This window comes from Armigeres subalbatus, chromosome 1, assembly GCF_024139115.2.
Source record: "Armigeres subalbatus isolate Guangzhou_Male chromosome 1, GZ_Asu_2, whole genome shotgun sequence".
Taxonomy (NCBI): Eukaryota; Metazoa; Arthropoda; class Insecta; order Diptera; family Culicidae; genus Armigeres; species Armigeres subalbatus.
The window spans coordinates 3,796,906-3,811,970 of record NC_085139.1 but is presented as its reverse complement, the minus strand read 5'-3'; the positions used below and the strand labels follow the sequence as shown (position 1 = coordinate 3,811,970).

At 42.8% G+C, this 15,065-nt stretch overlaps 1 protein-coding gene across 7 annotated transcripts in view; it reads right to left on the bottom strand.

Moving 5' to 3' along the window:
• LOC134219917 (dedicator of cytokinesis protein 1) overlaps nucleotides 1-15,065 on the bottom strand; it is a 190,360-nt gene that overhangs the window by 47,272 nt on the left and 128,023 nt on the right. For all 7 annotated transcript variants that reach the window (XM_062698825.1, XM_062698831.1, XM_062698837.1 and 4 more), the window contains exons 3-5: nucleotides 3,673-4,102; nucleotides 1,909-3,542; nucleotides 1,318-1,849 (exon numbers count right to left, since the gene is read on the bottom strand). In XM_062698825.1, coding sequence (XP_062554809.1) covers nucleotides 1,318-1,849; nucleotides 1,909-3,542; nucleotides 3,673-4,102 — 2,596 coding nt within the window. The remainder of the gene's footprint in view (nucleotides 1-1,317; nucleotides 1,850-1,908; nucleotides 3,543-3,672; nucleotides 4,103-15,065) is intronic.

Below are 15,065 nucleotides of genomic sequence, written 5' to 3'. Positions count from 1 at the left end.
TATTACTATTGCCTACACTTTATGACACCGCGTCGCTACTGTGTTGTCCGTCGGTGTCAACCAGAGTGATCTATATTGTTGATATAGTATATTCGATCTAAAGCTTGTTTGCAGTTAACGTTCCCTACGTGAAGTGTGGAATACCCAGACTATTCCGCCCCCAAATTTCAGTTACAATTGTGAAACCAAATTATTTAATGCTGGCAATGATTGAATTTCGAAATTCCGTGATACCTCTAAAGAATTCCTGCATAAACTTATTAAAAATTCAACATTCAATTGATACCATATTTATTAAGTGTACGGAATTTATAAATTATACGGTTTGTGGAAATTTTAGCAACAGGTTTGATGAAATTCGCACAACCGAGCTCTTAGTCAACATATTAAGGACGAGATCTCAGCAAATATTTATCAATGAATCCTAAGAATTAAAATTTGTTGAACATATGGCACATAAATCAGCATTGCTATAAAATTGAAATGGAATAATTTCAGGATCTACAAATTTTATTTATTAATTTTGAGTATTCAGAACGATAATTCTCTTAGCACTAAAGAATAAATGGAATAGGAATAAATTTTGCTAAGTAGTAATAGGCTGAACCATCATTATATTAGATTCTTAAAAACTATTGCTGGTAGGTGGACTTCTACTAAGTTAATTGATTGGACATGAACAATCAACACGGGGAAATTAATACTTTAGAAGGACAATAAGGAAAATATACAATCAGTTATCATACAAACGTTTTCTTGAAATTCCGGGAGACACGTCGTCTATACGCAGGTGTTAGCTTCCACCTCCATATCAATGAACTCCCGGTCGCTTAAGAAGGTGCAAATTACTGCCATGCCTTCGTAGATGTTCTGGGGATGATGTTGATGACCTTTCTCCATGAGTGACGATGATTGTGATGTAACATACGCGAATGATAATGTGAGATGGGAAATGTTTGAACAACACACAACATAGGCGAGAAAGACGCTAGACACAGTCACGCAAAAGGTTGTAGCTAGAGGGATAGCACGAGCGCGGCAAGACAGCAAGCATACATAAACAAACACAAGGATCGTAAATATAATTAGCTTTAGTTGGACAAACAGAACCAAAGAAATTTGCTTAAAAACGAAACACAAAATCAAGAGGCAGGATGCAAAGGTGTGTGCTTTTTTTTTTGTTCGATCGGATTCGACTTCAGTGCAGCGCGCGCAATTAAGGTAGGACAGACACATGAACACGATCACGAACACATGGAATCTCATGCAGCAATCCTCGATTTAGATAATTCGACCAACGGCACTGTGAAAACTTACCTCTTCCTTGCTCTCCAGCTTGTCCTTGATCTGCCGACAGAACACCGGCAACAGAATCGCGCGACACTGGGGCAGCTTGAACAGCTTGGAATCGACCACGTCTTTGATGCAGGTCATCTTGGACTGATTTAACCTCCCGGTCGGGACGTTCGTTATGATGTCCACTATTCGTTGGCTCAACTTGATGGGGTCGTATACCTGCATCAAATCGGACGCGATTATGTGCAGGTACTTTAGGAGGGCACCTTGCGACTTCAACAGATCGTTCTGGTACTTGATCAGCTCGATGAACGACTCCAACAAGTCTTCCAACATGGTTTCGAACAGTTCCCGATCTTTTCCTTGGTTTAGGTCGGAGAACAAAATGCGCGACCGAATAATGAACTTCATGATGTACTGAAGATATTTCGTGGTGCGATAGAGGGTTTCATCATTTTCGTTGATGGCGTAGATACTGATCGAGCTCGATCGCTCACTGCTGACGTTGTTGATTGCGTTTTTGATGTGCGTTTGGACTACGTTGATCAGTTTTCTGAAAAAGAAATCACGCATTAAAAATTTATAAAATTCCTTGAAAAGATGCGAACTTACTCATAGGCCAACGTCGCCGAAAAACTCTCGTTAATGTAAAGATCCAATACCGACTGGAAATGCTGATACTTCAGATCATATACGATTTCAATCAAGCGAAGTAAACATTTGAACACCAAGTTGTCATACTTCACTGCGTCCTCGTTCAAAACCAGAATGTTGAACAACGCGTCCAGAATGTCTTGCAGGAACTTGACTACTTCCTCACCTTTGACGTTCATCAAAGCATTCAGCGATTCCTCCATCTTTTCCTTGCGGGAAGACCAATTCAACAAACCAAGGATGTCCACATTCTGCGTGAGCTTCGTACTGCATAAATTCGTCTCTATGGTAAAGCAATCCTTCGACGCTAAACTAAAGCCACTCATCGAAGGTTTCCCTCCGCTTATATTTGCCAGCTCGTCCATTAATGCCGGCAGCTGCAGATAATTATACTGCGTATCATGATCGAACTTCTTTTGATCGATCTTGTACACCAGCAACTGATGCCGCTTATGTTGCAGTGTGGTCCCATCATCGTTCATCAATCGCACGTACGATAGGCCAAATGGCTTCTCACTGCGATCTTTGGCTTCATTCGAACTCCGGTGCTTGAAGGTAAACCTCAAATGGCACTGCTTGAACTCCTCGATTGGCACATCGATCTTGAAAGTTTCGTTCCACTTTGGCTTGTCCTCATGATAATAGATCACCGATTTGTACTCATTCAGTGCAAATCCCCCACCGCCGTAGGTGATCACCCCGGGAATTGCAACCCCTTCCCTGTTGCAAACCATTGCCGTCACTTCAATGTTTTTATCACTGCTCTTCGAGCCTTTGGAAAATTCTCCTCCGACTAGCGTTAGGTAGAGATCGTTTCGAACGTCTCCAGGGAAGATCACTTCCGGAAATCCCATTTTCCGCGCAAACGCCACATTACCCAGCACCAAATGTGGGTATTCTTCCTTCACTTGTTTGATATCACCATGCAGGATATCCACGCTGATCCAAATCGCAGCATCACTCTTTTCGCCAAGATCCTTATTTCCAATTAGCTTCCGTAGCGTACTCTCCAGCGATTCCTTCTCGCATGGAATGAATGGCATCTTCAGTTGGGTATCACCTTTGAAATCTTCTGACCTTTTGATGATGGGTTTCAAATCCAGCGAAGCTACCCCGAAAGGTCGCCTCATTTGCTGTTCATGCCCGGATGTTGCAGACGACGCTGCTCCCCCCGGTCCCGGACTACCCGGAGTACTCATCTGACTCGCTAATTGACCCCTGCTCTTCAAACTGCCCGTGTTGGACGAATTCGCCATACTGCTTCGCCTCGTGTCGGTATCTTTTCCCTCCATCGCCCCCACCCGAACAACGTACGCCATCAGAAATATCCGATTGCGGCTCAGGTCGTTTCCGCTGAGATCCGTGAACAGCACTTTGATGTTGTTGAACTGATCCAGATCGGCTGCAACGCCCTGCCGGCTCCACTTGACCACGTAGTTCTCGGTGATGGCTCGCATCTCTTCGCCGTCGTACAACGTGAACAGAATCTCCGTGTCCTCGCAGAAGCGACACACAAAGTTGTGCACCGATAAAAGGAGGTTGTGGGAATGGCGGTTCAAGGTTTCCACGTTGCGGTTTTTGGAGATTGAAGTCTGTTAAAGAGATATGAAAAATAGGATTACAACTAAAAAATATGCAATGCTAACAGTTTTCTTGAATTTGAATATTTTCAGGTCTAAAGAATCTTTGGACGTATCTACAAATGTTGACCGCAGTACTTACACTCGCCCGCTTAATCCGGTCAACGGCATTCAAGTGGTGCTCGTACAGCTGTGTGGTTGAGGTCCGGTCGATGTTGAGAATGTTCCCGCACTCGTCTCGCACCACCATGTCCAGCCGCAGGATCTTATTGCCGGTATCGATCTCCGAAGTCGCCTTCAGCTTGATGTCTTTCATTTCGTCCACCGGCAGGTTGCCGGACAGCAGTTGCGATCGTAGCCGAATCAGTTCCAGCATTTTTAGGCGGATCGCTTTGAAGTCGGGGTGGGTGTACAGATAGAACCTACGGTAGAGGTGCTGCCACTCCTTCAGTACGGTTGTGATTTCTTCGACGATCTCGCTGCGGGCCACTACCAATTCGCCGTCACGGGACACCCGGCTGTCGACGATGTGAACGTAGCATTTGGGAAAAATTCCAGATACATGTGGTCGACTGCAAATGAAAGGAAAAAGCATGTAAACCCTGAGAGATAAATCGATAATTACGTGAAGTTTGGTGCATCAAATAAAAGACTTATTGAAATGTCGTTAAATATTTTTTTTAGACAGCGTAACTTTCATTACGAATTTCTGAAGTACGTAGTTAGCATTCATTCAACGTACATAGTAGCATTCAAATCAAGGAAATTGGACTCTCATAGCAGCCAATTAATGAATACATAGATGGTTGTTCATTCTGGTATATAGGGACCGATGCCTAAATTTAAAACTTCACTTAAGACTGCTGGCAAGTTAAAATTCGTAAGTGTTTAGGTCCTTTGAAACGTTGAGAGATTTAACGAATCCAGCCATTAATTCTAAGACTGCGAAGCGTGGGATCGTCGAAAATATCTAGCCCATGAGACGCAAGACTACGACTACGACGCAAAACTGGCCATTGTGAAACAACGCCAGCACAAATTTGTCGAAGCTAATGTAAGCAAGTCCAAGCTTCAGTGGTTGGAAAAGAAACGCCGTTTTGAAGACTGGCATACTAACTAAGTATGTATGGGTTGCGAAAGAAACCCATGTGATGGGAAAGCCTGCTCGGAAATAGTCGACAAGGAACCTCATTTCATATTCTGCCTTCTGCCAGAAGTTTCAACCGTCCTGTCAAATCTGATGCTATGCATGGCCAATCGGCAACTGAATAAACGAATCGCACATCGTGTCTATTAATATTAAAATATTTGTTTAGGCCAAGCATCCTCCCGCTACCCAGATCCCGCAAAATAAAAACGCCAACACGTCAGGACGTTTTCTATTCCACGCAACTAAAGACATCTAACTAAGAACTAAACATCGCTAAAAACTACCACTTCTAACGTTAGCGTTTGCTCTACAGTTCCCAACACTTTGAAACGGAGTCTTACGGACATTTCACCAGACACTAGAGGCTACAGAAATACTCCGGTCCTTCCGCCAAACCTTAACCACGTCTTCAATACATACGCCAACACGCACCACCCTGTTGCCTCCAACGTGAAATAAACAACAAACACTGCTACAATCCTTGAGCCGTGGCCTAATCCAGACAGTCAAGGACCGGTCGCCATACCCCAACTGGAACCTTTGGATGGCATCGGACGAACAAAGCATCCACGGTGCCTTGGGTAGTCGGGGCGCCGGTAGACCGGACTTTATGACCCCACTGAAACAACCGGGTCGACCCCGGCATTCAGTGGACGAAGACTCGCCAAGCATGAAGAACCTATCCAGATCCTCCGGTAGACGGGCCCCCCTCAGTGCGGACGTCTTTCCTACAACGGAACTTTTTTTCTGTATCTTTAATATAGTCATTTTTAATTTTGTATTAAGTTCATCGCAGTTCATCGTTCATCAACTGAAGAACACCCCCGACCCCGGAAAATAGATGGAAGAGGGACGCTTTATCCCTCTGCAAGCAACCTCCGGAGGACACTATGGGAAGCAAGTGATTCCTGTCAGATATTATCGGGACGCTTTGTTCTTCCCCGACGGACGACGTGGGACGCAAGCCACCGAGTAGCAGCAAGCTGATCAACCAAGAGAATCGAGAAGTTAGTACGGATGCTATGAGTATGTGTTGCTCAAGGACCTGGAATTGATTTTGTGACATGCTGGTAGTGTTAGGACATATCACTCGGGTTGGAGTCTCGGGTTGAGTGAATTCACTTCTGATCAGCGTAACACAACTGATACAACGTCACCATCGCCCCTACCTGCGTCGGGTACGGATCTTGTAAACACTTGTGCCTCTTTTATAATCTCTTTGTCTTCAGTGGAATATCAACAGCTTTTAGAACAACCTGCTCAACCTAGAAATGTTGACAAACAATAGTTCATCCTGGATTATAGCTCTCCAAGAGGTCAACCGCATCTCACCACCATCTCACCTCCATCGATCGTTCCCTCGGATGCATATACAAATGGGTTTGCATGGTAGGTGCAAATATCCGGCACTCCATTGCGATAGAGATCTTCCGGGAGATCCCCTTTCACGTTCTTCAGTTTCGTGAAGACCTCCCAGTCGTTGGAGTCCGTCTCAAGGGAAGCATTCCTATTAGCATTGTGAATGTCTACCTAGTATTCGCCGCCATCAAACAAAAGGCGAGTGACATCATCAGTGATAGCTCGTCTCTCTTTCTTCTTTTGGGACTTACATATGAACGCCCACCATCCGACCTGGGGAAGTACAAGGTCGGACCCCCGTGGTGTTGCCCTACTCGAAGATTTCGAGGAGGCAGATCTAGTTCCCCTGAACGCTGATTCATCAACCTTTTTAATGGCCATTCGGCCACCCCCATCGAAGTGATCATCATCAGCCGGCTTCTCCTTCCCATGTTAAATTGGGAGGTTGCTTCCGACTTCTATGGAAGCAACCATTTTCTAATTTCGATCACTGCTAACGCCTCTCCCTCTACCACTTCTAAGACGCCACGATGACGTTATGATGCCGGCGACTGATGGGAGTCGTTCGATAGCAGCATTCAACGCGCGTTGGAGCACACTATCCCGCTTACGTTTCTCGACTTGTCCAAGATCGTCCTCAACACCGTTGGTCTATTCATCCTTCAGACCAGTTCTCGGCCAAGACGCAAAGCTCTTCGTTGGTGGTCGGACGAAACGCGTCGTGCTGTTAAATCCAGAAGGGAAGCCCTCCGAGCGCTCAGGAGGCTTTCCCCTGGGCACCCGAGAAAGGTAAGTGCATTGGAAAACTACAAACAAAAACACTATGAGTGCTAAACGGTCTTCGAAGACGCCATTAAAAATTAGTGCAATGGGAGGACTTTCTTGACTCCATCAATTCGGTCCTATCCACCGCCGAACTATGGGGGAAAGTCAATGCACTAAGTGGCAAGGGTAGATCTTCTTCCGTCTACAAGACCTTAAACCCAATCGGTGGTTGTTAGATTTTCTAACAATTCTGTATAAGAATCTTCTAAAACCTGTATAAGAACTGGGCATATGCGAAAAGGCTAGATTCTTATACGATAATGGTATGAGGCCTTACAATTTTGCAAGCTTTTCTTACAATATTTGTTCGTAAGCTTACATTTTTTGTACAATAATCTAACAATTTCGTATATGCCCAGTTCTTATACAGGTTTTGTTAGGTTCTTATACAGAATTGTTAGAAAATCTAACAGTCGCTGGTTGGGTGTACTATTTCCGATCCGCCGAATGTGGCCAATGCACTCGGGGTGTATTTTGCATCACTTTCTCGCTGACCTTCTGTGTATCCAAGGTCGTCGAGAGGTTGCCCGAGTAGCACACTCGTCATATACCAGTTACAATGACTGGTCCAGTTACATTGGAGTTGCTGCAACAAAATCGATCTAAATTGTGCTACTAGGGTGGTGAACCGTAGGCTACGAGAAAATCTTGAGTCTGACGGAAGACTTGGTTTCCACCAACAGCCTGGGTATGTGGTTATTTCGTACTTTGCCGGATTGGGAGACGTACTCCACAGCGCCTTTGACCAAGGTAAATCGATCGATCTAGCTTCTCTGGATATTCCGGAGGCGTTTAACCACACAAGGACCAACTAGTGATGGGGTTTCACTGGTAACATCCTAGCTTTTGTGCACGACTTCCTCATGTGAGATTATTTTCATCGGCTTTTTTCGGTGAACATTAATCAAACTAAGCAATTACCGGACATTTCGACCTACTAATACCCATCATGGGAGTAGATTCTCTCTATAGCATGATTCGCTGATGATGACCGAACGTATTAGTAGGTCAAAACGTCCGGTAATTGCTTAGTTTGATTAATGTTCACCGAAAAAAGCCGATGAAAAAAATCTCACATGATTAGCAGCGGTGATGATCTCTGTTAAACATCACGACTTCCTTTCCCGCCAGTCCTTCGGGGTGTTTATCGGCAATTCCGCCTCCAGGACCTGTCCTTGTGGCATCCCTGCTTCCGGTTGTCATGTATGGGGTCTTCAATGGCCTCGCCAAGAACACCTTCATCTTAGTCTACGTGGGTGACATCCTGCTTGTGGTAGTCGGAGACACTCCGGTGCGAACGCGTATTCAAACCCAAGCAGCGGCGAAGCCGTCTTCAACCGATTCCTCCACATAGCTTCCGGATTTTTTGCTTCCATACCCACTGAAGCTGCCTGCGCCGAAGAAGGTGTCCTCCCATTTCGCCAAGGATGTTATCGATCATTTAGTAATTTGCGTTCAATAATTCATTACAGAAGCTAAATTTCAAAATGTGTTGTATGGTGGACTTCTTGTGCAAAAGTTTTTCTACAACTTTGCCTAATAGGTGCTAATAGTTCGTTGTTGGAATTAAACTAACAACGGAGTTATAGCGCTAGTTGCAGTAGGTCTAACTAAATTATTGGAATTTTGTTATCATTTAGTCTAAGTTACTGAAACTATAGCTATAACTGCATTCCTAGCGGAATTCAAACAACAAACCATTAGGCAGAGTTGTAGAATATCCTTCGCACTAGTAGTCCACAATACAACACATTTTGAAATTCAGCTTCTGGAATGAGTTATTGACAAACTACTAAATGATCAAATGCAAATTACTAAATGATCGATAACATCCTTGCATTTCGCCATCGTTTGCAGGCGGCTATTTGCCTAAAATCCGCAGCATACGCTTCCGCCACATCCGGAAACCATAGGAACCCTCTCCCTATCGGGTCATGCACACGATGGCCGGCGTCAGTCTCCCCGGGTTGCTAGATTCCACTGGTATGGAGCAAGGAGCTGGCACTCCTCCACAGCCAACATAATCAGCTCCATTGCGAGGCGCTTGAAAAGAGGGGCAACAGGAAAGCTCTTCGAAGATATGTCACCTAGTTGCTAAACACCGAATTTATGAACCATGAGCATCGCTACACTGGACGGTTCCCTTTCGAAAGAATGGGGTCGGCTTAGGCGTTACTGGGAGCAACCTAACGGTCTCGGACAGTCTACTTGCACAACGCAGCATCTTCTCGGTGGAAACCGCAGCTCTGTTGGTTGCCGCTACTACCCCCTCTGACAAACCGGTCCTAGTCAGTCAGAAGGCTGATTCCGCCAATGCCATCGCTGCGTTACAAAGCGAGCACCCAAAACACCCATCATGGATCCAGGCCATCTTCGCTTGTGAACAACAGTGGGATGTCAGGGAACGTCACAGCGGACATGCTGGCGAGTAGAGTTTCCATTTCGGCCATTTTCGTTGTCCTGGATTCGGGATGAAATTGTTCAGATATCCCGGGAAATCCCGGGATCCCGGGATTTTTTGATGTATCCTTAGAAAACTTATTTTTTGATTAAAAAACGATTTTATTCAATATTCAGGGGTAAAGTTCATATTTTAGAAAGGCCAGATAATACATAGTTCAAATTGGAACTCAATTCAATTCTAATTTGAAACGATTCTTTCGAAAAAGAGAGAGAATTGCCGAGAATTTGGCAAATTGAGTGCAGTCTGTTGACTAGAGTTGATTTTGATCGACGCGATACACTTTAGAATTAACCTCGTCCCCTATTTAGTATGATTCGGTTAGGCTGCCGAATTTTGTCCTCACTGTTGATCATAAAAAAATCGTTTAACTGGGTTTTTGCATCTTCAAAATAGTTTTGTCAATCATACTAAATTAAACAGTTAAGACATTAAAAATATTCTCAGATTATTTACTATGGAAAACTAAGACTCTGTAAGAGTATTAAGATTGGTAAATTCGGTGATCGATAATTATCGATAAAACAACGAGTACTCGATAACGATAATGTTAAATCAACGCTCACTTTATCGTCAACGAAACATCATCGTACAACCGTTATCGTTATCGAAGTTGGCGTTAAATTAACGACGATAATTTATCGATCAACAACCCAGGAATAGATTATGTTCCAGGATTTCGGATCTTGAACATAGTGTCGATGGATTATCTACAGAAACGTAATCGTAGTCCGGGATCCATGGGTCGGGCGCATAAGTCTCGTTGCATTGTGGGATCATGCATTGGCTGCGAAAGTCATGGGTAGCGCCGTACATAAATTAGGGGGAGGATCGAACTTTCGGTAGCTTGCTAGTTGGTCAGCAGGAGTCCAAGCGAAGCTTTGGTCAGGAGCTGGTCAGCAGCAAGAACCAAACAAATTAGGCCGAGCATCGGGGTCGGATCACTTGTACTGCGCCTGTGCTGGAAAGTTTGTTGTACGAACGTCGATTGGAAGGACATGAATTGGATCAAGAATTGTTCTGGAGGCAAGAAGCTCAGGAAGACTGAATCAAAGTTAAGCGACGCGAGGAGATTAGCAAGGCGAAACTCGGCTGTTGTACACAATCTCGCTGTAGACGGGAGATGGGTAGGAAGCAGGCGCCAAATAGATCTAGCTGATCTTGTACTGTAGATACTTGTCGTTTAATTAAAAGAGAGCTGTAGCTGCTGGAAAAAGTATCAGTCAGTGGCCTTCCATTGAGTGGTATTGGGGAATCTAGAATAATAATATAGAATCTATTAACTATCTCCGATATTTTCAAGTCTGTTCTTCTTTTACTAATTTAATAATAAGATGATATCGATTGTGCATCCCAAAGAACCTTGGCTCCGTATACATACCTTAGCCTACCAAAAAAACGAACTTGTAAAAAATATAATGTCAGATGGTAGGTATAAAAATATGATATGAATTTATTTATAACCTAAGTTGGGTTTCGCGTTCAAAACAAATAACTTTTGTAAGAAAAATTACACTGTTTGCGAACCGGAAATGAAACAATATTTTTTGTCCCGGGTATCCCGGGATTTTCGGGATTTCAAAAATAATATCCCGGGAATCGGGAAATCCCGAATTTTCCTAAATCCCGGGATTTTTTGTCCCGGGATGTCCCGGGATGGAAACTCTACTGGCGAGAGTCAGTCTCCAGGATTGGGAAACTAATGGGCTGCTTCTAGGACCACGCAGTCACGCACCACGGAGCGACAAGCCCAGTCTCAAGGACTAGCAAGTCATTTCCCGCCTCAGCACCGGCCACACCCGATTCTCACATAATTTCGGCGGAATACCCCACCGGACCATTTGTGACATCTGCGAAGTACAAAACTCAGTGGAACCGACAAACATACGAGATGCCTTAGCTGACAATACCGCTAGCCTATCTGTCCTCATCTGCTTCCTAAAAAGACGAAGGACTGTACAACCAGATCTAGATCCAGCTTGGGCCTTCCGGGGCACCCCAACCCGGGCATAACCACCCACGGAGGCGTGCGGGCCTCTCTGGTCGTTCCAGGGCTGTAAGTCCACACCCTCCCTCAGTGAACAGGCCACCCTGGTCGTAAGTCCTCTGCTCATCAACCATAATCTCAACCGGGTCTGCTGGGGAGGGGTTTCCTCCCCAGCTTCGCTAACATCGTCGCTTTATATTGATACCAATCGATGAGTCCTGCGTAGCAGGAATACGAAATCTGTTGCTATCAGAGTGTGCCACACTTTCTTTCTATTGTTTTAAATGCGATTTAAATATTGTCATCGTTGAACTGACGAACTCCAAATGATTTTTTGCGGAAGTCCTTCGCTCTGAAAAGTTTTCCTTTTCGGTCGGTTGTATAGATCGATGCTATGCGCTGGTTATATCTGGTTTGCTAACTGGCTGCAGTGATTGAACTCCGGAAAACATCGTGACTCAAACATTGGATTCTTGGTCATCCGTACAGCCACAGCTAGTCTCCGGGCCAAAGTTTATCGATGGGGACTTCCACCGCAGAAGAACTTCCGCCTGCCGTGACTGATGTCCTTTGTCCTGTTTTATCGACCAGCTTATTTTTATAAGCAACCAAGTTTTAACGTTTTTTAAAGTGTGTAGTTATGGTGGCAGGACATTTGGCATAACGCTGTTTGGCATAAAGCCGTTTGGCATTATGGTAATTTGGCATAATAGTTGTGTAATCATGTATAATATGTTCAATTGTTCATAGTCGCTTAAATATGTTAAAAGAGATGCTTTGAATTGTTTTGTTTTAAATTCAAGCTTGTAAGCCGGTAAGCCGCGCGGCTACAAAGCAAGACCATGCTGAGGGTGGCTGGGTTCGATTCCCGGTGCCGGTCTAGGCAGTTTTCGGATTGGAAATTGTCTCGACTTCCCTGGGCATAAAAGTATCATCGTGCTAGCCTCATGATATACGAATGCAAAAATGGTAACCTGGCTAAGAAACCTCGCAGTTAAAAACTGTGGAAGTGCTTAATTAACACTAAGCTGCGAGGCGGCTCTGTCCCAGTGTGGGGATGTAATGCCAAGAAGAAGAAGAAAGGCAAGGGAAGATATGATCTATTCTTTCAAGAATTCATTTTCCCGTCAGAAGGCAAAAGACGATATGGTTCCTGCTTTCCATTCAGGCATTCACTCGGTTAAAGGCAAGGTATACCGTGGACCCCCGGTAATATGACCGCTTTTAATCTGAACACTTTTTAATTTGAACCCCGTTGGTTTGAACATCGTTCAAATTAAAAATAATTCAAACGTCATTTAGCACGTGGAATCGAGAGAAGAAAAATGAAACATCGTGAAACGGAACGCAGAATTAAAACAAACCAGCAAAGAGAGCGGCCAGAAACCAGTTTTTCTGATGCAAATAGAGTAACTAGAAGATCAAATTAAAAATGAACCCCGTTAATTTGAATGAGGTACCGTTCAAATTATCGGGGGTCCACGGTAGTATGATCCCTTCTTTCAAAGGATACATCTTCTCGATAGACGGCAAAAGATGCTATGGTTCCTTCATTCACAGGATGCATTTGCCCGGCAGATGAAAAGAGACGGTTTGGTCCCTCCCTTCTTCTAATTTAGGAATTTTGTGGGTTTAAGCCGTGGGAAGATAAGATCCCTTCTTTTGAATGATGCATTTGGCCGGCTGAAGGAAAGAGAGGATATGGGTCCTTCTTCCAATTCAGGCATTTGCTTGATTTAAGGATAGGGAAGATATAATATGATTTATTCTAGCATTTGCCCGGCAGACGACAAGAGACGATATAGATCCTTCTTTCAATTTTAGCATTTGTTCAGTTTAAGGAAGTGATTTGCCCAGCAGAACTGATTTCGAAGGATGCATTTGCCCAGCAGAAGCAAGGAAGGCTATGACTCCTTCTTTCAATTCTAATATTTACTCGGTTCAATGCAAGGGGAGACGTTGAAGGCAAGCGAAAATATAATCCATTTTTCAAAATGAATCCTTTTCAAAAATCAAACATTTTTCCTCTCTTTGATTCTTTATTTTAAGGCATGCATCAGTCTTGTATAGGAAGAGAACATATGACTTGATGGAAGTTCTGGAGTCCCATAATGCTATATAATAATAGACTTAGCTTGACAAATAGTGCTGTGTGCATGTATGAGCGTTTTGGGAGAGTGCGAAGATATGGAAAATATTATTTTTTGTAATACTTTTCATAACACACGAGAGAATACGAGTTCCTTTCCAAATAAAAGGGAGAAATGGGAAAGTTTTCTAGCATACTCTTACGCGACAAACAAAACTAGCCATCAATGTCAAATTAATTTATTGCTGATTTTTCATGCTAACATCGAGATCTGATGTTATTCAAAAAAAAAATTTGTTTTGAAGAAATCGGTTTTTTGGAACTTTTTTCCATCGAATGGCCATGGCCAAAAATATCCCCCAATGCAGAATTTGAGCTAAATCGGACATGATTTAGGGTTGCTCAAAATTAATCAAAAAAAATTAACACTGGGGTAAATCATTTTTTTGTTTTTTGATGCCAAAGGACTCAAAATGCATGAAACTGAAACATGAAACGACTGTTTTGGGACTTCAAAAAAAATCTAATGGCGAAAACAATGTTTCATCAAATTTAAAAACCGGACGTTACGCAAGCATTTTCTAAGCCCTATAATATGCCCCTACGCAAAATTTGAGCTCCATCGGACATGATTTAGATCGCTATCAACATTTTGAATTTCTTGTAACTTTAAAAACTTTGAGATCAGATTTACGGAGAAAATTATCAGATTGCGAGGCAATGTTTATTACACAAAGGTTTATTTTACCGCGGTTTTGATTTACATTGGAAAATATCGACGTAAAAAAAAACTTTGGGTTTAGATCTTAAGTGAAATAGATAATCCTGATTTGTAAAATAATTAAGTAAAGGAGTTTGGAAAGTAATTCAAGAAATTACGTGAGTAATGTTAAAAAACGAGTTGTTATATTGACACATTGTTTTTTTTTATTCTCAATAAGTTGCGCATTGCTTGCTTACACTTCTTGCAGATAACGAATAAATCTCCCATCGAATCAGTAAAGAATTGTCTCTTTTCAAGTTCAGCCATCGACATGAGCAGCCTATTTTTCTGTAGATCTCTCCAATTTTTATAGTAACGCAAAATTTTAAATTCAATTGTCCTATTACCAATAACTTGATTAATTTGTTTTCCTTTCCATACAGCTATCGTTTCCATACAGCTATCAACGCTTCTGTTGTTAATTGCGCACTTTGTTTAGTAGTTTGTTTCTCAGTTCGCAAATGAAACATGAACTTACGAAGATGGTTAATGGTCGTATGGTTAACGACGGCAAATTAGATGACTTGGGAAACAATGGCAAATATTCCCCAACAAACAGAATATCCACCATTTTATGAAAAATAATAATACTAACAGTGTGACTGCTTTCACTTCTAAAGTTCAAATAAATACTGGAGGACATTAAAATATCCATCGATTTTAAGTTTTTTATATGATTAAGAATATTATATTTGTTAGATGTTTGCACTCTAAAGACTATTGGAAGAAGTTTTTGTAAATCGAGGCAAGTACAACACAAACACAACACTTCTATTTTGATAACATAACAGATTACTTTATCAAGTCCAGATGGAACATCTTCGACTATCACTATAGTCTACATAAAGCACTTTCTAAGTAAGCACAATCAGCAACCTCTTTTTAATAGAAAGATTTTAGC